The sequence below is a fragment of the Pipra filicauda genome, unplaced genomic scaffold (genome assembly GCF_003945595.2).
Source record: "Pipra filicauda isolate LSUMZ 115617 unplaced genomic scaffold, ASM394559v2 scaffold553_size308853_pilon, whole genome shotgun sequence".
Classification (NCBI taxonomy): domain Eukaryota; kingdom Metazoa; phylum Chordata; class Aves; order Passeriformes; family Pipridae; genus Pipra; species Pipra filicauda.
In genome coordinates, this window is record NW_024104702.1 from 158,138 (window position 1) to 185,340 (window position 27,203).

Below are 27,203 nucleotides of genomic sequence, written 5' to 3' on the forward strand. Positions count from 1 at the left end.
TTATTTCTGTCTAATTCTCTTGTTCTAGAAATGCTACCATGTGAGTTTTCAGTGCAGACCAGATAAGAAGCCTATATGCACACTCAGACAGCAGCCAGAAGAGCACAATTTATTACCACTTCAAATCCTATCACAAAGTTCAAGAAATCAAGAAATTATAGCTTGTCCTCAGATAATCTTATATCAGCTGGGATGTGATCTGCTCTCAGAGGGAGTACCGGAATTAAAAGCTATTTTGAATTTCAAAGTGGAAACTGTTTTTATATATACCATATATACGTATGCCCTAATGAGTATTGCTGAGAGCTCTGCAACTCCATTCCATCATTTTTCTGGGCTGCAGACTTCCATTCTGCACTACTGCTTCTCATAACAGAGCCTTGGACCATTACAGCATTGGAACTCAAAAAAATTCACTTCTCCAGAAAACCAAGACTGTTTTCTAACATTTTCTAATGACTGGACCAGATGACAGATACAGCAAAGCAAGCCAGAATGCAGAGAGCTACAAACCCTCTTTACCTGAATTCAGCCTTTGTATAGTGGTTTGCTCGTTCCAAACAGGTGATTAGATCTGTGGAAAGTTTACAAATGTCAATTCCCATTGTAGGATGTAGAAATAGAGACAAATATTTGGTTAAATGTGTAATTACATTTAAAGACCCCTCTGTATAATATTTAAGCAATTTTGTTAGACTGGAAGCAACAGCTATGGTTCTCCCTCATTCTTTTCAACTCTCTCTTTTACTCCTCTTCTGTTTTACACCTTCATCAAAGTTGAACAGACCTCCAGAACATTAAATGTAGGAATGAAAATAATAATCTGTCCTACCCCGTGCTCCTATCACAGTAAGGTGGATGCTGGAGCCCAGAAAACAGTGGAGCTTCAAGGAGAATGTATTAATTTTCTCTTTCACTGGGCCTTTATTGCAGCCATTATATCTGGTTAATGCTACAACTATTCCTTGCACACATGCTATTAAAATACCTTGGTTGATGATAATCTGGAAATATTTAGGATCAAACATTTGGGCTAAAGTCTATGTGTGTAAAGAAAATAATGAAATAGGGGGGACTATGCCACTAATCCTCTACTACTTTTGGATTTCACTTTACCTGGATGATCACTACTGGCATAGGACAACAGAAAACCTCGTCCTGACACATGGGATCCACTCTCAAAGTGAATAGTTGCCTCATTGCTATCCAGAATGATTTCTTTGGGGACAGGCATCACATTACCACAGTACGGCCCTATGGCAGAACAAAGAAGATTTCAAAAGTTTAGATGACATAATTAGACTGGAATATTCTCATGATTAGCGAAGAGTTTCATAACACATCCATTCTCTTTCAGTAACAATCCAAATGTTGACAAAAGGTTTTTGGCTTCAGTCCTTTATGGGTATGAGCTATAAAGTCATCCTGACAAGGAGTGGCCAGGATCCAGTTGTCTCTCCATGGCAGAAATTCCATTATGTGTCTCTCATCATATAAGCCTTAAGAGAATGATTAATGCCCTTTGACCTTTGAAGTATAGCATGCTTACAATCAGCAGTAATTCATTAGAGAAAATAACAGAACATTTAAAAGCAATCCAAGGGCTCTAGGCAGAGTCCCCTAGATAAGCTTTCCAGACGCATACAGCTCGTGCTGCTGTAGCTCAGCAGCCAGTCAGGAAGGATTAAGATCATGGAGTACCTGGTTTTCAGGGACCTTCGTGCCACAAATCGTACTACACGACAGTTAACACCTTACTGGGAACATTTCTTAATCTTTTCCTTTTAAAAACACCATCAGGTCATGGAATTACACAGTTCAAGTCTCCAGAATTTTAAAGGAAAAGGAGAGGTAGAGAAAGGGGAAGATGAAGGGAGTGGGACAGGGAGACAAGAGCCTTGTGCTTACATTGAATTAGATAAGGGTTTTATAGCTACCAACTACAGTATCTTGAAACAGTCTTTGGGACACTCCTTTCTTGTGAGAGCAGGCATGCCCAGGACTCCTAGTAATTACATTTGCTTCTTCAGAAGTCAATTCCCAAAGGGAGCATTCCTTTGAGACTGCCACAGTCTCTGCACTTGCCTTCTGTCACCATACCTGGTGCAAACACTTGTCCCTGGCTACCCTCAGGCACAGATAATACAGAAAACCCCAAGTAGTTTGGGTACACTTGTCCGAATTTATGAGGCTATTTACAATATAAACTGCAAAGAGGTTTTGTAAGGTGGGAAACAGATTTTTTTTCCCAAGAGAAAAAAAGATACAAGAGACCCTTTACGAGCCTTCAGCCCATCTGTTCTGTTGAGGTGAATGACAGCTTTTGTGTCCTAAAGTAAGTCTTTGGGATGAAAACTGATCAGTTTGATTTTTCCTAGACAACCTCATTTTGTTGATTGTGGCTACTTTAGGGCAATTTGGAACTGACTTCTGAGACACAAGAAACTACATTCACAGCATGACACAAATTTGATGAGTGATACCCTTCCTAACAGGCTCCTAAAAGCTTCTTCATTTTACTTGATATTCTGGGGTTGGGGGGGGGAGGAGAGCTCTTTCCCAAATACTTCATATGCCTTATTACAGCTATAAGGTCAGCCTATAGAGTAGCCCGATAGGAGCCAACGACAGCCAGCTGTCAGCAGAATGGGACAAACAAAAGAAGGAACTCTTGTCTTTTGGCTTATAAAAGTCACGTGGTGAAGCCAGGCAGGCAGAGAAACAAGAGAGGAATATGACATTTCCCTGGACTACTCATGTGTTGAAAAATGACTCACGACTTAGTCAGAGACAACAGTGTCTATAAAAAGGGTTAAACAAATTGCTTAGGAAATGAACTTATCAAAAAGACAGCATCTGACACCGTGTCATACCAGACAACTGCACAAGTGATTTTTTTGAGAAAGTCTTTTGTGTCAGATTGCAGTGGGAGAAGTAAAGTGCTAACTTAGATTTTTTTTTTTGAGAGAGAGAGAGAAAGTGGAAGAAGACAGAGAGGCATTGCGCTTCTTCAAAACAAACACCTGAGAAAGCTTTAGTCCTTTTCTTCTCTGAAGGACTGTCTGTACATATTTTCTCACAAGTACTCTTTGACTTTCTCCCTCGTAGCAATTGGCACTGACCTATCTACTCTGTAGGTATAATTTAGATGACTGATTCACAAAACCACACATCAGCTGGATCAGAGATGAGTGTCTCCTCCAGTAGCAAGTCTACATACGTTCCATATAATTATACAAACAAATCACACATCATGAGCAAAAACAATAAAATAAAATATAAAATAGGCTAGACTTACAGAGTTGTATAATCCAAATGAAAGCCAGAAATTCAGAAACAATCAGCTTAAGAAATCAGCATTTGATGTCTAAAGACAAGTTTCTACTTGTGATAAATCCAAAAATGGTATTTTTTGGATTTAAATCCAGGCTATGGTATTTTCTGCTAAGAGCAGTTCTGGTGTACTGAGAGATTTCCATGGGTAGCTCAAAATTAAGGGGGCCTAGGATGAATTCCTTAGAGAATACAGAAACAAGAAAGATTATGCACTCAAAGAAGGACTATTTTCTGAAAGTTTATCAGTTTTCTGCAAAGATTTTTAAGAAAAAAATAGGTGTGGGATTTATTAATACTCTAAAACATTAACTTGTTCTCTTGATGCAAACTAAGGAAGGCTTGCAAAATATTTAAATATATTTTTTCTCAATAAATCAGGTAACACCATGTCAGTACTATACTGTGAGGTCCTCAGACTTGCCTGAGGTCTAGCAGAGTTTATTTCCATGTTATCAAATACAGAAATAAGTGCTGAGAGGTAGTGCTCAGAAAAAAAGTGTAAGCATTATCTCACCCCTATATTGATGTTCTTAGAGAAGCTGATCAGACACCAGGTTGGCTTAGAGGTTTTCTACTCCCTGAAAAACTAGATGCGTACAGTCTGTTTTTCAGGAAAAGGTGTTAATCCACTATTTTTGCTGTTTACTGTGTTTAAAATGACCTGTGTAAAAGCACCTTTCTGATTTGATTTACCTAATAATATTGTTTTTGGTTTAGCAGTACCTCACTCCATTTTGCCAGGTTTTTGCAGAGTGGCTTTTTTACCTCAAATTCTCATTTTCCCCCAAATCAATTTATTTTACATTGATGGTCTTCCAAGAAATTCTCCAGGGGAACAACTAGTAATGCTTAGAAAATAAAACTGATTCAGGATCAAGACAATTCTCTGGGTTCAGTTTTGACTGATGAGAGAATTTTATGCTTTCATCTGTTTCCTAATTTTCTTTAGAAAAATAACATCTTTGTTTTTATGGACTCTTTCCTATGCACTTCCATATAGCAATCCTCCATTTCCTTTCATGCTGTAAAGCCAGAGACAAGATAGTCTTGTGGTCTCTCTGCATTTCAGTTTGTGGTGTGCCTGAATTAGATGCACTTTATATATACACAGTAATGCCTAGCAGATTTGCTCTTACCCATTACCTCGAATACATACATTGTGAGAATTTATAGGCATTAGAAGTGTAAAACTAATCAGCATCTGTAAACATTAGACTTCATCTGAAAACTCTATTTACTACTCAGTATTTTCCATTTTAAGACAATTGAGGTATTTGGCAAAAATACTTCTAAAACTCATACATTCATATGTGCTCCCTGTGTTGTCTGTCCATTCCACCTAGGATTTATTGATTTTTATGAGCTGTCTATATATGAATACAGTACAACCATAGTCGAGATGAGAGATGATGGAGAAAGCCTTGGTTTGTGTCTGGTATGAAAATGAGAAACTTGCTTATAGGGCCCTGTTAATTTTTGCTGCAGCATTTGGACTTGACTCTGGATAAATATCTAATTCCCAAAACTGGAACTTAGCCAAAAATTTTTAAGATCCCTTTTGAGAACTGCCAGATCACGTTATCAGTTTTTCATCTCCTAATGTTAGTTGTGAGGTAAGTTGTTTTGCATATTCAGTTTGAAAAACGAGTCATGAATGCTGATCTCTCTCTGTTTCCTGTTAAAGTCACTTGGCTGGAGCTCTGATGGGGTAACTAGGCAGGATTATTGAGTTTGTTTACTAAGAACAAAGAAAAGAGTTTGATTTAATAAACAGATGTGTTACATGTGATGAAACTGAGTAGGTGTTTTCCATATTTCAGTATTATTACATCTAGATGCCAGGGCCTTTTCTTCTTTCCGTGTCTCATTAACAAGTTGACCCAACTGTGGTTCCGTCTGTTCGCTCCAGATTCTTTATATATATATATACGTATATATATATATAAAAATATAATTCTGCAGGAGAGATATTAGGAGTCTAAGGATTTCAAATATACCTAATTTAATTTAATATTCTCTATAATTAAACTAACATTTAATGCCTTTCCTCCAGAACATTTGATCTGCTGGTATGGTCTAGGTGGCTTAAATTAAATACTTTTATTTTGGAATCACTGTCTCCAAGTAGTATTAACATCCTGCAAGATACACAGTAAATTGTCTCGTGGATATCCTTTGGATTGCTCCTCTGGAGACTGAAGAGACTATTTTATGTGTTGTTTATTTTTTAAATGTTAGCAAAGGCCTACTGCTTTTGTCTTTTTCATAATAATGTTGTTTTGCAAATCTGATGATCTTTACAGCATTGTCTGGTTTTATGAGGTCTAGTTTATTTCTCCTGTCAACCAGGCTCTGGCACAGCTCATGAGTTTTCTTTGTTGAATTATGTTCCTTTATTTTTTCTACTTCCCGTAAGAAGTACTGTGCCTAGAGGACCCTCTACTCTTACACCAGCTGGCAATGCCTACATGCCGTTTGTTTCTGTGGTTCTTAATACTTTCTGCCTCTTCTATAAGGCTTTTGCTTCCTTTTAAAAGCAATTATCTCCCTCTTTAGCTATTGAATGTCTGGTTCACTATGCTCATTCTCCTTTCAAATTCCCAAACTTCACTTGAAATCTGCAGTCTGACATTCACAGAGGTCTTTAAGAAACTCAGTTTAGATATCAAATCATCCATTCAACAGAGAATCTTCTTCCTTTTTTTTCAGTCTTTACTTAGAGAATAAGCCACAGTTGTCAGGCAAGGTGCAGCAACAATCCCATAGATCTTCCTCTCCAGTTTTAATATGTCCTAATGCATTTGTTTGGGGAAAACAATGTTTTAAAATGTCATCCTTATATTCAGTCACCTTTTCTCAAATAAATCAACTTGGCATTACCTCAGTAGCTGGGGAAGGACAGGGGATATGATGAACACAGATTATGCTTGTTTCACTTCAGAGCTAAAACCTCATCCAGAGTGCAAGTCTTTCACAAATACCACACAAAACCAGCAAGAATCTGTTGTATGAAAACACCTACATTCTCAAAATTCATCTCCATCCTACATTCACACAAATACTTCATAAGCAGTATGAAGTAACTCTTGATAAGCAGTAAGTCTTCCTCTCCTCCAGACCAAGAGAGGTCCTCTTTGCTCCAACCATGGCACGCACACGTGCAGAGGCAACAAGCATGACCCCACAAGGACGTGCCAGGAGAGAAAAAGTGCTGCTCTATGTCCTCCTTTGCAGGACTCAGGCAAGGTGGTGTTTAATACTCGGTAGATACGAGTTGACAGAGTAGTCAAGATGAGACAGCCTGATTATTCAACATTTAACTCTGTGCAACACAGTCTGACCCCAGGCTGAGTGGTAAACATTTCTTGTTTTAGGAAAAACAAATATAACTTTCATTTAGTGTTTCCAAAGGGTTGCCAAAGACTGCAATAAAGAAAAGAAAAAGGCATCCTCGTTTGACTGGAGAAGTAATCACAATTAAAAAATGGAGGGTCTGGACCACCTGCACAGGCTGTACATCTGCCTGCTTGACTTCAAGTGAGATCCCTCACTTCTAACATTGCTGTGGTTTTAGCCAAATCCAAAGACAGAATCACAGCAACAGCTAGGAATCGTGAGTGAAGAGCTGTAGTTTAACAAGAACCAGAGAATAATACATAATACTGTATGCAGCTAAAAGAACGGTCCATTTGATAAAACAAAACACAGACATTCTTTGTTGCATCAATCTTTCCAAATCTGAAACCTCAGGATACTCAAGCAACCACTCAGGCGAAACCCAACTGTTAGAAGAGTTTTGACTGTTAAGAAACTGCTTGACTTGATCTTCAGCAAGAACTTGTCTGGGCATTTCCCTGGGTTTCCTGAAATACCAGAAACAATACAATAATAACAAGTTTCCTTTGAGGGACAAAAAAGAAACCTGGACACACCCTTTATTCAAGCAAGATATTTATTTCTATACATAATAAGGAGAGACTGGTTTGATGAATCCCCTCAAGTCATAATGACAGGTAGGAGGCATCCAAAGGCACTTGGTTCTCCTGCACACCTGCACACACACATGTGCACACTCTCAGCAACTGTCAGACACCAGTAAATGCTCAATTTGTCTAACAGCCCATAGTGGCAGGGTGTGGGGAGGAGAAAGCATTTTCAGTAATTTCACTATTTCACATTAGTTACCGGCTGTAAATTATGCAAGAACAAGTCAACTGCACTAACTCTCCAAATTATTACTAGTCACTCAGCAGCTCTGACATCCACCCCAGAGGAACACATCAATCTCCTACTGACTAGAAGTGAATGGAGAAGTAAGTAGGCACTTATCTCTTCTTTAGTCTTTCTCTCCAGTCAGGGCTGATGATCAGCTCATAAAATTAAGGGAAAAAATACTAAGCCATTAGATGAGGAAAAAGACAGAAAAGGCAAGGAAAAAGGGTCAAAAGAGGTACAGAATTGTGATAAAGACATATAAATAAGCTGACTAAAAGCAGTTCCTGTCATACTCTTCAAACATTTATGTTCCACCTTCCTAAGTAGTGCAAATTTTGTTCTTGAGAACTACAAGGCTGACATGGTTAATCTTGTTTTCACATATCCCTTTAACTAATTAAAAAATCAGAAGCTCTACTTCAGAGCTCAGTATTTTTAATATGCTCAGATAATGCAATTAACTCGAGAAGAAAAGCATTTCGGTAAAGGCTTCACCTTGTGTACACTGTGAGATTATGCTCATAATTATTTTTATTCTAGAATCTTTTTGTGGGACAAAACCCCCCATATTTTAATCCAGTGAAAAGCTATGCCTTTGAAACAGAACGTGATCATCTATTTATTTCTCCTAGAGACAAAACTGTGCTAATATTTAAAGGTTTGTCAGACAAAGGTGACTCAGTTCAACCGAAATGGGTGTTAGGCTCCCTTTGCTGACTGACGATTAATATTTTCACATCTAAGTCTGGATACAAAGATAACAGCTTGAAAGAAAAGGCTTGCTACAGGTTCTTTTCTATGGTGAACACTGAAGAAAATAATTTGCAGAGTAATAACCCAGAAATACGGTGTTCAGACATTTTATGTCTCCAGTTTTAGAGCTTCATTAAGAGTATTTAATTACCATCTTTTAATTGCAATATTGGAGAAATCTAAATGCAATAGTTGCCTTCACAGGTCCATCAAAGGTGAGAACTGTAGTGTCACATTAGTGTCTCAGTTGAGACTCAGAGAGGCTTCAGTACATCAGCATACACAACAACACGCTTTTCTAGGAATGAATTGTACTCTTCTATCACTCTACAAAAATCAAGGAATGTCCTGAACTTAAATAAAATTTGCATGCAAGTGGTCTAATCTGTAGTCACCAATTTACAAAAGTGAAGACATCCATGTTACAGCTAACATAAATCAACTAATCCATTTATTTGTATTTAACAGTTTCCCCTTATTGCACAGAATAGAAATACCCCAAACACAAATTGAGTTACTCTTTGTTGTATTGCATGAGTCGCTACAGATGGTTATAATCATGAATGAATCACAGTTAAATGTAAAGACTGGAAGAAATCTGAAAGGAAAACAATACTTTGTCATCTGAGTCTTCTTTACCCTAATTTTATATTTACACGCATAATCTAGTGTTTTGCCTCTGACCGATTTTCTAAGCTTCAGATTCACCCCTCAGCAGATGTTTGTACTCATACTGACATTCACATTGTTGTCTTCTGTAGAGTTGAAGAGATCAGCATGATATTTAAAACATATTTCCCTTTGGACCTTATAGTCTTGCAATTGCAAACCTCCTAAATACAGAGCAAAGACTGCTTGGCTAATTTGAAACATGAACAATATTCACACTGCCAGCTTTCCTACTTTGCTTTTTAGGTGTTCTTTTTTAAACCCAGGTCAAATACAGAAAACATGCAAAGATTAGTTTTTAATTGCTCAGATGTTTCCAATGACTGCAAAATATTTTCAATGCTCTATCTTCCTATGAAATAATTTCGATGGCAAAGATAGGTGTCTCCTTGGCCAAAGGGAAGATGTTGACCTGCCTGTAGATGTTCATGAGGAGGAGACAGTTGCAAAGAGGAGATCTGGATTCAGAAACAGCTGTCTAAAATGACACTTAACAGACTGAATGGATGTAGCAGTGTCTACTCACAGGGCTTCTTTTGCTGACATAAATGCATATTAAAAGCCAGAGCTATAGCAAAACTATTGAAAAAAACTACTTAGAGGAGCTCTAGTCTCATCTAAGAATTACTGTGTCTTTTAAAACACAGTATTATTTAAAACACAGAACTATTTCCACACTGTTGTGCATGGATTGACCTGAATGTAGAGACTTTGTAGGTATGCTGGTGGGAAAGTCTACAGTGAGCTGCAGACCACAAAAACCATTACAGAGGGTATGTCTGTTTAACCTATAAAACTGGTTTAATCAGATATAAGCAAAATCTGCTAATTGTGCAGTTCATTATGAGAATGCAAATTATAGTCCACATGCATGTAACATTACCAATCAGGTCTGAAAATGGGTGTGGGAATACTTTAAAAAAATTAATTATGTGGAATTGATTGCATAATACACAGGTATTCTGTGCTTACAGGATGAAAAACTGCAGGATAAACTATGTGAAGATGTCTTCATGCTGATGTGTAAGGACTCAAAATTTCAATCAACATCCAAGATTCATTTTTCACTTCAGAAAACAATATATTGATTCATCCCTGTTTCCAAGATACTTTGATTAGAAATGCCAAGATAGTATAAATAAAAATTATTCAGATATGTTAATGTAATATCAACCACCTAGTTCTTACTGCCAAGTACAGGCAGACCGTGTCAGGTAAATACAACTCATTACTTACAGTTATGAAATGGATCATAGAACCATGGAATGGTTTGGGTTGTAAGGGACCTTAATCTAATTCCAGCTGCCCCCACCATGGGCAGGGACACTTTCCACTAGATCTGGTTGTTCAGGGCCCCATCCAACCTGTGTTTAAACACTTCCAGGGATGGGGCATCCCCAACTTCTCTGGCCAATCTGTTCCAGTGCCTCACCACCCTCATAGTGAAGAAAGAAATAAAAAAACATTTAAAAAAAATCCCAGCACATGTGAACAAAGATGTTCCTTATGCCTCAAATCAAGCTCTATGCAAGGCTTAGATATCAGCATGTCACTGCCCACTCTTAGTGAAGGCTGTTTCAAAATGTAATACCTCCCCCATGAGAAGAGTAATTACCTTTACCTTCCTTTGAGAGCAAGGTTTTAATACTTCACTTGATCTTCTCTTACCAGATGAGTGATAAGCCTATCATGCTGATGAATGAGAGGCAATCAACCCTCCTTACTACTAAGATATCTGTTAGATCTCATCCTTGGAGAACCACATACTTTTCTGAGCCAAGCAATAAGCTGAAAAACCTGCAGAGGCTCTGTATAGCTCATGTCTTTATCACATTTTCCCATTGAATCCATTCTGCTTGTTAAGTCCAGTACAGCACATTCAGCTTCAGCTGACTGATGGGCTACAGCCCATTCCTAACAGGCAAAATCTTAGGAACTGTCAATTCTTGAGTTTACTCCTACATTGGGGATCTCCTTGCAGCCTTGGATTTAAATTAGACTTCTGAAAAAGGGCACATTGACTTGAAAATCAGTTTGATTCTTTTAGAAAGTGCAGATCAAAGTTTCAGTGACATCTGATTGGGAAAAACAACTTGAGGAAGGCCTCAGGTTCTCCCTGGGGGAGGATCCTGTTGTTATGATTGTTTAAAGTGCACAGCTATAGCAGATTATTTACTTATCTTCCTGTGCAAATCTCTTACAGCAGTGCAGTCTGGCTTCATGCATTTAATATCTACATGTATTAAAGCCTGTACATTAGCAAAGGTTATCAGTGGCTAATAGGTAGCAATAATAAAGGTTATCTCTTCTCCGCGCCATGAACTGCCTAGAAATAGAGACACGCAGGATCATTTGGCTCCAATTTCTCATCTTTGTCTGGTTCACGAGCAAGCTCTTTCCCTATGCAAGGGAACAGGGCTGCTATAGATCCACAAACTTGCCGTACCAAAACTGTGACAGTGAAGCTCTGCAGGTCTGAAGGCAGAGCCCTTGGGGTGGATGTGGCAGAGCCAGGCATATGCCCCTGTGTCCCTGGCAGCCCCTCTGCAGCACAGCATGGCAGCACCCTTGGCCTGGGCAGAACTACACACAGTAGTAGTACACTGAATATGAAAAGGAGGAGGAGGGGACAGAGGCTGACATATTTTGCATTTTGTTGAGCTGGCCTTTTACTCACGCTTTCACCATTTCATGCATTGACCATTGTCTTGTCTTTTACGTACCGTGCAATGTTGAAGAGCTCTGGATGGTAAGGTAGCTGGACTCGCATTTCTGTGATTCGATATCCAGATCTCCAATTTTCAAGATCAGGCGTTTTCCTGGAGGCACTTGGATTTTCTTTTCACAAAGTGTGTAGTTTGGGTATGTACCGGGATAGTTCTTGGATGCCAGCGTCCCACTGTCTTGATACATCACTGTGTGCCCACATCCATCCCCTGCAACAGGAGAACAAAAAAGGAAGAGAAAAGATATGTAATAAGAAAAATGTAAAAGAAATAAAAAACATATAAAGAAATACTGGCCACATAATCACGTCTTGTGCACTTTCCCCTTTTAAAAAAGTATTTTGAAATACTCCATTTCAGTTCTACTTCTGTTGGAACATAGGTAACTAAAATCTAGCCACATTTCTCTTGTAAAGCAGTAGAAAGGGGGTTGGAAACACTAATGAACTAAGCAGTATTTGACAGTACTGTACAGACAGTCTCTCTGGCTGTCTGCTTTACAGACAAACCCTACTGAATTCTGAAGAGAGGGTAACTGAATCATACATGAAAGCACAACAGACATGATTTAACTATGTACTATCATAGACCAAACACCTTACTTTCTTGTTGGCTTTTTTGTCTCAATTGCACAACACAAAAAAGCATGGAGGACAAGGTGAAGACACAGGAGAGGCTTCAAAAGGGGGATGTGCATTGTTAATGGTACGCAGGCTACTTCACAGTACATGCCTGGAAATACAAGTGCTGCTGCCTCCTTGCTCAAGGGCTGAGGGCAGGTGCCTGCAAAGTGTGTTTTCATGGCACTGTATAGGAGCCAGCTTGGCTTTGGAGCCTTTCCTTGGTGGAGAAGCATCTGAGGAACAGCTGCAGCAGAACATAGGACAACAGGAAAAGGCACATGGAAATACATGGGGGGATGTGTGGACTGACATGGAAAACAGGAAGCATCCACAGAGGGGAAGGAAGCAGGTATCAGATAAGAGACCTTGACTATTAAAGGAAGCAATTTTTACTGAACTATTTAAAAGTATACTAGTAACTTAAAATTGATATATTAAAGCCTAAGCCATTTCATTCTGCTCAATCATCCAAATAATGGAAACTTTTGCAACAGTGAAACTAGGATCATATACGTGTGCATGTAGGTAGTCCTTAGCTTTAGGTCAGTTAGGGCATAGGCATTCTTTACATAGGAGTCTCGTATACTGCTTTTCTTTATCTCTGCAAAACTGAAGCTAATCCAAGAAACGTTAATAAAACAGACAGTCCTGCAGAGCTGAGAATTCACAATGTCCTCTTTAACTACCCAAAATTTTACTTTTGAGGATATTTTGGTTAAACTGTTTTGGTTTGTGCATTTTCATTACTATCTGAACTTCCTTCCACAAACACTAGGAAAAACAAACTTAAGGTTTCATAAGATTATTTAAAAATAAACAACAAGAAATGAAGTGCTGAAAAAGAAACATGACTTATTGGGGTTTGTCGGGCAAAGTGGCATGCTATGCAAAGATAAGCTCCAAGCTATCAGACTTTGACTTACTACCATATAATTACACTGCCATTTTATCCAAATCACTCAACTGTTTTTTCACAAGCAACCACATTTATTTTGAAGTTTTAGCATTATTACTAGCTTTGTTGCCTGCTATTTATTTTTGTTGTAGGTTCGTGCTGGCAATAGAGGGGAATAGAAGATACAGATCCAAAATCAGCTCACTGTAAAACATATTCAATATGTTGTTTTCAGATCTTGTTCACATGCTTTAAAAAAAATCTGTTGTTCCAGTTTTTTATCTAAGCGTTATTGATTTTAGGATGCATAGGAAAATACTCAAGATGAAAGAAAAACTAGCCTCACGAGCAAATAATCTTTTAATGGAAGCTTTCTGCAACTGGAATAAAAATATAAAGGGCAATACAGTACATGAGCTATCAACTTTCTGAACAGAGAGAGGGGTCCACAGAGGTCCAGAAACTGTAAAACCAGATCACTTCTAGCTGAACACAGTACAACCTTGCTGCCTATGTAGCCAACTGCTGTGTAATAAAAAAAAATGCCCATGGCCTTCAATTTACACTGCATGTTTCTATCTGTGAGCATTTGCTTTAGCTGGGCTGATGAAAATAAAGTAACTACAATCTTGAGCTTAGTTTGCAACTTATCCTTATTAGGAAAGAAAAGGGAAAACAAAGGGCGAAGTTACAGGACCACATGGGGATGAACTCCTTAGAATGGAAAGTCTAATATTCACGTAGTTTTCATCTCATTGGGCTATATTCTGGCCTGTGTCACCTTGGTACACTCCTAAGGATCCTTTGTGGTATAAAATGCTCTTCAAAAAACTGTAAAGACATTGCTATCATGGTAAGACCCTGACAACTGTCCAGGTCACACAGCCTTATATTTCTGCAGAAAGTGTAGAGGCAAAACTGTGCATGAGAGACCTCAGCCTGCCTTTGTCAAGGTTATACAAGGTCTTGTTCCCAGAGAAACTCCTTCTTTTTTGTTAAATCTGTCTTTGAGTCAGAGTATTAACACCTGAACATCTTTGGAGCTAAGAATGCATAAATGCTCTTTTCTGACTTTTCACTAGTGGGTCATGGTCATTCAAACACTCTAGCTGATGAGAGGTAGGCTCAGCATCAGCCTGCACCTGTGACATCCCTTGCTGCCTCTGTTCTTGCCTGCCTCAAAGGAAAAGCTAATGATAAAAGCTTGTTTGCCACAAGAACTGAAGCAATGTCCAAGAAGTCAGAGCAAGTCCTAGTAACTATTGTTTCTTACAGAGAAGGCTGACTGCAGCTCTGAATTTTGAGTTTCTCAGCAAGATTGCCAGAACAAAGAAAAATCTTACACTGAAATTTGCTGTAAAACCCATCCTAGGGAAGGAGTCAGAAGGTATAGAGGGAAGGTACAGCAAAGCTCAGGATCTCGTGGTTTAAAGAGAGATTTAATGATTAAATGTTAGTGAAAAAAATTACAAATATAACACCATTATATAACAAGGGCTCAGAAATGGAGGCAAGTTGTAAGAAACTCAAAGCATATCCCTATTTTCAAATGAAAAATGTGAACAATACTACCATTAGTTTTGTTCTTACTATTTTCCACAGAAAATTTTGATTTCCAGTAGAAATGTATTGGCCAAACATCAAGAACACTGAGTTGAAAACACAACTCCTTGTCCTTATGAAAACTATCATTTAAATTCCTGACGTCACACTCTTTTCTATAGGCACAGCTCTTCTGCCTGGAAATATGTTTATTCGACTAGTCAGTTTGACACAGAATTTCTTGCTGACACTGAATTTTAAATTAGCACTACTTCTGAGAACTGTTTTCTATCACCCCATTTGGCAAGAAGCTGGCAGCCTTGCCTCAGACATCCAAGTTTCATCACTTCTCACTGGACAGGAGCAAAGCAAATATTTGAGCACAAGGTATTCAGCAACCAGAGTCTAAACCTACTTAGATTTAATAAAATCTCCCCACAGCAGCACTAGAAGTTATTTAAAGCACATCAAACATGCTTTATAAAACAAGTTCCCATGGGCATTTGAATCAAGACCAAGACCACAGTCTCTGGATCATGGCCCTCTTGGCCTCCAGGTTGTACTGAAGATAACACAGCACTGAAATTAGGGCTGTTTACCAGACATAAAAATACTCTCCTAGGGCAGACAATGGAAACAGCTCCCCAAGAAGTGAGAACCACAGCTGCCACCTTCTGCCACAGCAGTGAGCACACCACTCACACCTTGCTCTGTCTCACATGGTGCTCACTGAGAGCAGTGCATCTTTTTAAAACCAAACCCGGGACCCCACCAGAAGACACCAGCACATGTCTCTGTGGTGAGAGCAAGAGGAGATACCAAGTGGCTGGCAGATAGTACCATTTCCCACCCTCACACACACACGTGATGAATGTGTGTGGGACAAGGTGGAAAAGTATCTCCAAGCTGCTGTGTCTGGGCTGGGTCTTACCATGGCTGCTGGCTAACAGGCAGGAGGGCCCCCTATGGGATCTAACCTGCCCAGGAAGGACGTAGGTAATGAAATCAATGTTCTCAAACAAGCTCTGGCTCCACACTGTGAGCTACCCTCGGCACAGCCCCTAACAAATTCTGAGGCTTTAGCAAAATGACGGTGGTGCCAGAGGCAGCACAGCTAGAGATCTCTAAAATGATGCTGGTTCCTTCAGGCACCCTCTTATCATCCAGAATCACCCGGCTAGGATGATTCGCTCCTCCCTTCCCAAGCCCAGCACACAAGCTGAGCCCTGGTCTCTCACTCCTCTGCTCCCTGGGCTTTTCTACCCCTTACAACACATGTACATGTGCACAGTGCCTTCATCCAAGCAGTCATCATATCCCCTTCTCAGCTAGGGAAAAGGTTACAGTTTTTCAAATAAGTGCTATAAAAAGTTTCTATGTGCTGCACCTTTCAGAAACATGTTGACACGGCCAACTACAAAACAGTTACAGAGTATGGTATCAAAGCACATTTTCAAAAGCATTGCTACAATATCCTGGCTGCAAACAGCTGCCTTTTTCATCCTGATTCACCCTCATGAAGCAATTCATAACAGATTGGACCTAATCCAGGGCTAAATACATGTTATACCTAGGCCTGTTCATACGCTCAGCTTGTGGTTCCCTTCCCCCCTTCCATCCCATCGGACAAGCCAATTCACTCTTGGTACCAGCATTTCACTCTTGCTGTCTCTGGTTACAGACTCTTGCTAGGTGCTGCCCTTTGGCTGCCCATCTCTTCCCACCAGCATGAAGCCCCACAAAGCAACTTTATCTCCCTCTCTGCCTCCTCTCCCAGTTTGACATCCTTTTGCACAGCCACCTTCATGGTGATGCCTGGGACAAGGCATGCTCTCCCCACCCTGCATGAGGCCAGGGAGCAGAGCTGTTGGGGCCTGATGGCCTATCCTTCCTTCCCACTCCTTTCTCCCTTGAGAGGAGAGAGCAGAAAACTGAGTCTGTATACCTAAATTTTTGATTCAGCCAAAAAAAATCAGCATTTTCTGAAAAGCCACAGCTGCAGATGGACAGTGTCAAGGTGGAGACTCAAGGGTACATCTCTGAGAGCTCTGATGAGAAACCCACAAAGAGAAATAAGATTTGTCTCATCTTCCACATTGCTTTCACTGAAGTAATCACTCCAGCTTATTAAAAGCTACAATATAACTGAGCCAAGAAGGAGTTTTGCATCTGTGTTTGAAATGAGTTATGCATAAGAACATAGAAGTATCTAAAAAAGAAATCAATTCCTTACAGTCAAACGTGTGCCATCCCTGCTCACGTGGGATAGGGAAAAAGACAGGGAAAAACCAAGTTTCTTGCTAAATGCCATATAAATCCACTGGTGTGGTCTGAAAACACTTCATGTTTTCATACAGCTACTTTAACTTCCATTACTAGTGGAATCATGCACACTGCAAACACAGATGTGTTCATGCCTTCACTGCTTTCTGAGGTGACGGAGTAAAATCTAGAGTTTAGTTCTTCATCTCTAACCCCTCTGCTGCCAAACGTGGGTCAAGAGCATCAGATCCTTATTGTGCCATTATAACAGAAGGGAGAGAGCTCCACACAGCCAAGACCTAAACCCATCACTTTTCTAGAGAATGGTGAGATGTCAGACCTTTGTGCTTTTTCTGGCAGTGACATCAAGCAGGTAACTAAAACGAAAGGGCAACATCACAGTCCTGTGGCATTGCTGGGCAGGTGAGTACCCCCAGTCCTCCTTCCCAGCAGTGCTAGGGGTCAGAGCCACAGGCACCATGTGGGCAGTGGGGGGATGGCCATGCATTTGAGGATTTCACAAACCACCAGATTCAGGACAGATGCCACTTACACCAGCCAAGCAACTGGCTGAGCCCTGCTTCTAAAGTATATAAATACACAGTAGGATTTTTTCAAAAGTCCAGCTTTACATTCTTCACAATATTTTGTGGATACAGCAAAAATAATTTTCAAATAATGAAAGAAACCATTAAAAATTAAGGCAAGTCTATAATCATCTGAAAAAAAAAAACAGTGATTGGTATCTTCCATGGTCTTTCAGTTAGTATTAATATCTGTTTAAGGGAAGAAGTCTCCCACTCCACAGTATGCCATACTACAAAAGGAAAAACAAATAGTGTGTAAACATTTTCTTTGAATTGCACTTTAATTTGACTCCATTAGGTTCCCAGGAAACATTTTAACTTCTGCTGTAGCAGCTCCTGAGGACACCCATTTTGCTGCCCAAGCTAACCAAACAGTGGCTGGCAGGAGGGCTGAGAGCAGGAAGAGAAGGTAGAGCAGCAGAAGAAACAAAGGAAGATTGTGGAATGCTGATTTTGTTGCCCAAATTATTTACTTATGAACTTCAAAGGGATGCAAAAGAGAAGGAGGCCAAATAAACCACAGAATGTTTTCCCCTCCTCTTCACAGACGTTATTTACTGTAATGTTGCTCTTAGAGAAGAAATGAGAAAAAAGCAAATGATCTCCAGTTGGTTCCACGGTGGTTCCATAAATCACAAATTCCCACCATGCGCCCATCTGCAATCACCCCTATAGCCTTTCAGGCTCCAGCTGGGGGCTGGCTTTCCTCAGGGTGTCCTCTGCAGCCAGCCTCAGGAGATGCTCTGCCTCAAATGCATAACAAGTTATTTTGGTAACCAATTGGATTACCATCATCCAGTACAGAAAAAAAAAAAAAATCCCTGACAACCCCTCTAAATGTCTTATCTAGCAAAGTAGCTTACATCCATACTACCATTTTTCAAAGTTAAAGAGTTTTTTACCAATTGCAGCACAGCCATCTGCCAGTAGCCAGGGAAATCTTTCCAGCTGTGCTGACCTACATGCTAGTGACTTTGCTGGATTGCTACAACTGACCTGGGCAGCCTTTACTATCCCAGAAACCTCTCACCCTTGCAGAAATTCACAAAGGCAAAAACCTAGCAAGATCTGAGATTTTATTTATTTAGCTGCTCAAAGGTCAAAAGAAAGCAGAAGTCTCCTTATAAGCAACTTCGCCTGTCAACAGAAAGCCATATTCACTGAAGAGGGAACTTTACATTCAGCATGCAGGTTTGAAACCTGAACAAGTAGTAAAGTCTTACTTAAACTAACAAAAATGCAAACCAGAAACTCTCTCACTGAAACTCTTCCAGTAGCCATAAAGACTTAATTAACTTTGTTACTTAAAATAACTTCCTGGAAAGCAACCATCTCATCTGCATATACATTTTAGGGACTTGTATCAGGATGAAGCCTAACACTACCTGGCAGTAGACCTCAGTGACAGGACAATTTAGATTACTGTAGAAATCACAGTGCAAAAGAAGAGAATAGCAGCTACAGCCTGGTAGTTCCTTTCCTATGAATTATTTATGAGTACACAGGATTAAGAAGGTGCTGCATTCTGTGAAGAACAAAATCCCGAAACACAAAAGGGATAAGGTTTATACAAAATTGCAAATAGCATTGTACAGTTTTCTTACTTTGCTTTTATTATATATGCAAATAGTAGCAAATGAGGTTTGCCTTTGATTTTCAGTATCACTATCTGGTTCCATCACAATCTGTGAAAGATAGACAGTACCACAGTACATGTCAAAAATAACTATGGTTTAGTTGCTGCTTCTAGGACTTAGGTAGTATACCCAAATGTAGTCCGCCAGAGTGGCAAGTTTCAGTATTGGAATTTGCTTTTCAGCACTCTAAATACAGCAGTCTTGTGCTTGTGGGTGTGAGAAAACTTCTATGCCTTTTTAGCTGCTGAAACAAAAGAGATTTGTAGATTATTTACTTATTTCCTGCATAGCTGCATTTAATATTTGTCAGTGCTTTTCTTTTATGAAGGTGGCATATTGCTGAGATTGACCACCTCAACATCTTACTATTCTGTGTGGTTTTGGACAGAGATAGGAGAACAGAGTTACATATGTATGGAAATCTCAGATGAATTTTATGTGTAGGGTCCCCTTTTTGCAAAAGGGAATTTGATTTTTTGTTTTCTAAATGAATACCTGCCTTCTTTGAGATACATGCCCATAGTATGCACCTCAAGTGCAGTGAAGGCACTGAGAAGTTAATTCCCAAGCACTTGTAACTGCATACTTGGAAAGAACTGTGAAGGATTCTAAATGAACGGGAAGATGGTCATGCTCCACTCATGGTCATCAGCCACCTCTGTAGAGTAACTCAGAATCCTGTTGATGCTTCAGTGCTATGAAGGTTATGGGGAACAAATATCCCACAGACAGAGGTTTATTCCCTGCCCCTCTGCCTACAGCATCCCAGCAAGGTGTCAATGACACAGGGCTGCAGCAGGAGATGGAGTTCTCTCCGACTGTGTGCTGGGTTGCCCCTGCATTGGAGGGACATTTTGCCATTAGGGCATCTCCTCTGATTCTGCTGATTTGTGGTAAACATACAGTTGAATTTTTATTAAGGGTTTTTTTCAGGCAAAGTAGGAAATGCTAATCTTAACTGAAAGTCATATATATATGCAAATTGTTTGCTCTACTTTCTCCATCTGTTTTCTTCTCAGGTTTTTCTCTTCACTATGCTTTACTGGAGATTAACTTACAGTATATTGCACCAAATTTGGACTGTGTGGGAAACATATGCTGCAATCTCAGGGCCAGACTCGAATATTGGGTTGCACAGGAATATTCACAGCAGTGCTAAGGACTGACAAACCCACAGGGACAGGAAATTTAGAGACACCACAGTAAGGAGAGGCTGAAGTAGAGCTGTTCCAGTTACAGTAGCAGGTGGGAAGGCAAGATTTCAAAACAGTTTTAATTTGGGCAAGAGGAAATGGCTGAACATGACAGAATGAAACTACACACTCCCCTTATTTTAATATGTAATTCCCTTGTTAGTGTGATACAAGTCAAGATAGAAAGTTAGCAATGATGTAAGGTGGTCTTTTTTTCTTGAAATCAAACCTATCCTGGCTTACTTGACAAATCATGCATTCACCTTTTATGCCTGTATTTCTAGGTGGAATATGTGATTTGTTAGTAAGAAAGGACAACAGAAAGCATACCACTTTTCTGCGAGCAAATTATGCAGACACTCCATTATCCCCAAGGTATAAATTAACAAATATCTCTTAAAAAAATTAATTGGTTTCTGATGGAAACAATAATCACCTTTTATTAGCAAGACATATTTTTTTCTTTTGTCTTTTTACTCAGTGAACCCAACATCTAGGAAACTAGCTATTTCCTCCTTGGTTATTGCAAATTAACAAGAAGTGGTTTCTTGCAACTCCAGGAGGAATGGAAGGAAAAATTAACTGAATTAAGATTAACTTACTATTCTGACCTGAAGCACTGAAAGCAAGAAATGCCTTCTATCAGTATTGTCACATTACCAGCCTGCCTGATGCTTGTCATCAAGGTATTAACCACAATGGTGCATGCAGAAGCTCCATACACCAGGAAACTTTGTGACCACTCTGGCTAATTGTGGTTACAGATAGTCACTGTGAAAAATATTTTAAATTAAAAAATAGAGAGGAAAGCAGCTACAGTATTACTTAAGTACTGTAGTCTTGGTTGTGGTACCATATATGGCCCACACCATCATTTCTGTGACATGTTAATATGAGACTGCACAAAAGGTATTTACTAATGGATGTAGAAAATAGCACAGAAGAGTGTATTTTATGCCACTCTGTGTACATCACGTACACTGAAACTCCATAATTTCATTTTGACTGGAATTTTTTGATTAGCAGTACTATCAAACAATCACGTTCTCCAGTTTTGAAACAGGATACAGCAGAAAGATCTGAACAGTTTTTCACTCATTTCAAGAGTGAATACCTCAGTGTAACTGCTCAATTTATTTTGATACAGTTTCATTTTGCTTTCCACCTCCAGAATACAGGGACTGAAATTCATCTAAAAACAAAATAGCAGATTAATTTTCAAAACACAAGCACTAGCAAGGACCATGAGTTTAACCACACCTCTTCTGTCTGTGCTAAAATACCAATAGAGCAGTAAGTGCTGACTCTTTAGGTTTGAAAATGTTAACACTTATGACCACTCAAAAACCCTCCAGTTCTGTAGCTCACAGGCATTTCAACTTCAATTCCCTTGTAGCATGCTGACATAAGAAACATGGGATAATATAAACTTCTGTCTTTGGGAGAAAACTGAAACAGGGAATGCAATAGCTCTAATGTGAGCCATGGACCTTGCTGCTGAAGTCTCCCAGTGGAGGGGGACCCACAGGATACCTGCATTTATTTTACAGGTTAAAAATATGTATTTTCATAGCTGGAGGACAAAGTGGATTTTTTTTTTTTTTTTTAGTGTATGTGTGTGTCATGAGATCATTTTACAAATGAAGCATAGCTGACATTAAGTCAAAGCAACACGCCAACACAGAACTGGTGTGGCACCAGAGCAAAACTCAAGTAGTTTCAGACAGAAGCAGCACATTTCCCTTCCGCGCAGTTACCACAGCTGCAACAACAAGGCTCAGGCATGTAACAAAAGCCATTCTGTTTGGGTGGGTGAAGAAATCCACCTATGCCTTCAGCTTTTTGAGGTCTCCCCTGCTACTCCATGAAGAAAAGTTTTGTTTGATTTCTGACAGGCCTTTGTATAGCATGAGGGATCACATCCAGAATTCCCCATGTGTTTTTGTAATTCGAAATAAAACAAATAAACACAATTTTTATTCAGTAGACATGAACATCTGGAAGATGACATCAACATGACTTCAACTTTAATGTCAAAGCAATAGACTGAAATCCAATATTGTTGAACAATTTGTGGTGGAAGTGCCAGAAACCTGAACATCATGGAATAAAATTGTGATGGATACAAAGTTTCTGCCACAGCTAAGGGAAGAAACAATGTTTTAGAGCTTTACTAAATGACTCACCAACACTAAGGTAATTACAGAAGCAACTTGGGCATAAATGTGTAATACTAAATATAAAACTGAAGAAGATACTGGTCCTGTAGGAGGACTGGGGACGGGATTTCTAGTCTTGCCTTGCTCTCTTTTCCCCATTTATTCTTCTGTCCCTCATCATGGCACTTGAAAACACCTTTAGTGAAGCTCTTTAGAGATGGGTAAAGACTGCAAAGCATGGGCACACTTGTCCTTCCCTCTGCCCATGTGGGAGAGGGAAGAATGGAGCAGCCACCCAGGAAGCTGCTACCACCAGACAGTAATCCTGTCCCATCAGGGGGATGGAAATAATGAGTAAGGTCACATTGGGACTGGAAATCCTGCTCAGGGAGGATGAGAAAGTCCCATCACCACCAAAATAAGCCTTCACATTTTGGAAGGAAACTCCCAAGAAGCAAGTCCTGTCTCTGTCAAAAGAAGAGACAGGGAGAGAGGGAATGAAAAGACCAAAATATTTCCTCCTCATAACACTCAACTCCCAGGCTTAATTATACAGGATCAACAATCCTAACCATAACTACTGGCAGGCTCTCTACATACAAGAGCCAACCTCAAAAATGTGGCTTTAGCACTCACACAATTTTTACAGACAAAAATCAGTTTAATTAGATAGCTTGTAATTTCTTTTGAAAGCAAAAATGAAAATCTCTGTATACCCTTAAAACTAGTCAAACCACTTTCCTTTTTTATTTAAACATCACTATTAGCTTGTTCCAGTTTGAAGTTTCCCACTCACAGTTGTAACACTAATTAAACCTTTTGGGGAAGTTGTGTGCTCGTTCTTATGCATTGCTATTAATATTTTTTATTGCAGTTAGCTGGGATCCAACACCATTCCAGTCAGAAGGATTTTATTTGGATTTTGTCTGGCTTATTTTATTCTTAGCAGATGGTGCAAACCCATGTGTTGATGAGTACATGCCACAGGAGAGCATCTGATACGATACAGCCAGCCCCAAACTACAGTGATGTCTATGCTGAGGACTTCATTGTCCATGTAGGACCACACTTCTTGGCACGGTGTGTTAGCTCAGATGGGCTTTCAAAACTATACTACTGGTACCTAAGATGGGTTTGAGAAGGTATCTTAGGCATCTATATACAGTAGCGTGAGCATCCTCAAAGTTGTTTTTTTCAAACTAATTTTTACTGTGCTACACATGTAACTCAAGTGGACCAAAGGTGACATAGTTTTAATAAACAGAAATGAATGTATTTTTGCATGTGCAAATCAACAAATAATTTTCATGAAATATCATTCAGTAGCCATGTAGGTAACAACTTTCCCAAAGCATCTTCTCCTTGCATTGTCAGCAAGACTCTTGGTAGCCTACCTGTCTCTGATTTTGTTTGAAATACATCCCCTGATAAACTAAAGAGAAGTACATATAAAGAGCTTAGCACTATTTATAGCAAAGTCTGTGTGACTGAAAACATAGCAGTTTTCTTGTGGTGGGTACATGTATTGCTTACGAACTGCAACTGGAAAACTGTTGCCTCCCTCTTTAGCAATTCTAGTCAGCATTCCCAAGGCAAGAGAGAGAGCCAAGGAAGGAAACAAGACATAAGGACAAAATACAAACAAACTGAAAATTTACCGATGACTTATATTCAAAAACTGGAGGGGGGGGTGTACAAGAAAAATTCATCTCAATCTGCATTTCAAACTGCTGGAAATGGGCATACAAAGTGGATTAGCAGGATCACATCAGTATTCTTCAGGTAAGGGTTTTGTGAAAGCCTCTGAGAACAGGCATAATCATTCATAATTACTGGATACACTGTTGTCACATTAAATAACAGCCTTTCCTCAAAACATTTAAAAGTCTACTGCCCATCAATTCTTGCAACTGGGCATTGGGTGCAACTGGCAACAGGTCCAGGAATACTGCAAGCACAGCTCACTCCGGGATGCTGATCTGCAAATCCCACATGAACTAGTTTCATAGCTGTGCTTTATTTGAAGTGAAAATAAATGAGGTACAGCAAGAGCAGTAGCTTAAATCTTGTTCTTAATAGATTAAAATCCCCATTCCCCTTATGCTTTCCTACAAACAAACAACTCTCAGGTCATTTTAAAGTCCTATTGGCCAGAAATATGACAGAAAATGAATGAAAGCTCTGAAAGACTAAGATCCAACTCTCATTTCTGATACCCACAATTACATGGTTCAAGGTCTTTTAAATGACTCCAGAAGAAAAAACAGGGAATGGTGAAAGGCTTTGCCTCCATTCTGCCTTGGGTCCTAAATGCTGGAGGAGATTTTTAGAAGAGGTACCAGGTCAGGCACTGCTGTGTGAGGTTGGCAGGCAGGGAGTAAGGTATGTTTTGTAGTCATCAGCAAAGAACTGAAACCCCAAGAGAAGATCAGCGTAGAGCAGAGTAAAAAGAGAAAAGAACCACCTTTTATTAGAAATCCCAAAGCTATTTATCACTCATGGGCAGTCACAGATACAGTATTTGTCCCCAGATGAGACCTACTAAGCCTAAAAATATTTTTAGTTAAAATCAGCTCCCTAAGTGCTCAGCCTTTATTATCATTATTTTATGGACAACAACATTCCACATTCATAGTTGTCCTGGGACAACACATACAGTTAACATATTTTCAAGAACAGAAAGAGAGTTGACACCTGGACTCTGCACACACTCAAATATGAGCCATTCTCTGAAGTAACCAAGCCACAGTGAAAAAAGGGCACTTTCCTTAATTTGAAACTTACTTAAGTAAAAGAACATAAGCTGTAACAGCTACTTCATCCTTGTTCTGTATCACCCCCCCAAGAAAAAAACTAAGGGAAATGTGAAGGCTGCAGGTTGTGCAGCCAGCTCATGACAGGTCAGAAAAATGTGTTGCTTTATTTTTAAAAATGGGTATTTTAAAATCAATATACTTACACCAGCACATCTTTGAACCAGCTAGTGGGAGATACCAGTGGTGAGGAGATATAGAATTATCTGAAACTCAAGCCTGATTCACTCTGGCACTTCTCCTGCTCCATTACAACTTTTAAATCAAGTCAAAAAGCTTGTGTAACAGGAAGTTTGTGTCCACTTATCTCCTTTTTCACTGGTGTGACTTTAGAACACTTAGCCCCTAATTTATAGGTAATAGTAATAAACAAACATATAGAAAAACTGCCCTCTGAGGAGAAACGAAAGTGGGGGCAGAGAATCAACATCTTTTCTGCTTTCTAGACACTGGACAGACTTGTAAATTTGAGTTTGATCCAAAAAGAACCAGGCAAAATATTACTTGTGTTTCCATGCTGTTGGTTTGATATCGTGAATACCACATAAATGTTTTTACCCGTTAATGTGGGAATACAAACAAGGAGGGACATTCATACTTACTGCTCTGTGTTACTATATGCACAAAACCCCCCAGAAATCCCAACAAACTTACTATTTCTCACTCCTCGAATGACTTTCTTCTCCTTGAGGTCATTGTGTGAGAAACAAACATTGGTGAAAGAGGAAACAAACAAAAAAAACCCACGAAACACTGACAAAAAGAGGAGATTAAAGGAATATTTTTTGTTTGCTACATATGTTTCCTGAAACATATCAAATTGGAGTCCCAACACACTGAGGACAGAATAGCAAAGCTGCCATGAAGCTGGTAGGTGGAAAGGCAACACGACTCACACCAAACTCTCCCTTCTGTGGAGATCCATACCAGAAATCTCCGTTAAAAGAAGGTTTTAGGAAAAATAGGTATAAATCAGCTGAAGTACTTTGTGTCATTGCCTGCATGCAACGCTAATTCACAGCACTGGATTCTGAAATTTGCAGCCAAGTTAGAACTTTGATAGGGGAGCTTCTAATTTATCTGAATGCATTGTCAAGCTCATTATGACGCTTAGCTTCCAGTATTAACTATTTTATCGGTGGCTGTTAGTGAACTCTTCTAAGACGGGTGCATCAGGCCATGCAATGCCACTGCCAGAAGGTTGCAACTCCTCGGTAGGAGATGTCATGTGTACTTGTAATTTACACAGGAAGCTTAACCGTGAGCCGCATAAAAACAGATGCTAAAAAGAACAGTACCTGCGCCCTAATTGCAACAAACCGCACTATCACAAAAGGGCTCGTAAAATCCCCTCGAGATTCCTACGGAACTTTGTCCCGGCACGAGTACGGGCATTTCCCGTCTTCAGCGAGGCAGTGGGAGAGCAGAGCTGCCTACAGGCAGTCTCAGCTGTGGGACAGGGGCTGCCGGCCCCGGCCCCGGCCGGAGCAGACACGGTACTGCCGGTGTCCGAGCGTCTCCCGCCGCGCCCCGGGGCTCCCGCCAGGGCTGACGAGGCGCGGCCAAAGACGGGCGCCCAGGTGGCCGCTCCCTGCCTCCTGCGCGCAACTTGCCGGGGACTTTTTCGCCACTTACTTGACTTATTAAAAAGCAAAACAAAACAAAATCCTAATTAAAAAAGATCAAGAAAGACGTAGTATACATTTACCATAAGGCCGGTTACCACTTTAATCTCGCAGCTACTCAGACACGGGGATAAACCCGGCGAGGATTAACGAGGTCAACTATATACA

At 39.8% G+C, this 27,203-nt stretch overlaps 1 protein-coding gene across 1 annotated transcript in view; it reads right to left on the reverse strand.

Annotated features, from left to right (window-relative positions):
- The window catches only part of DCBLD1 (discoidin, CUB and LCCL domain containing 1), a 48,623-nt gene that overhangs the window by 20,931 nt on the left and 489 nt on the right, over positions 1 to 27,203 (reverse strand). The window contains exons 2-4 of the mRNA XM_027716318.2: positions 11,697 to 11,909; positions 1,117 to 1,254; positions 523 to 574 (exon numbers count right to left, since the gene is read on the reverse strand). Of these exons, the coding sequence (XP_027572119.1) occupies positions 523 to 574; positions 1,117 to 1,254; positions 11,697 to 11,909 (403 nt within the window). The remainder of the gene's footprint in view (positions 1 to 522; positions 575 to 1,116; positions 1,255 to 11,696; positions 11,910 to 27,203) is intronic.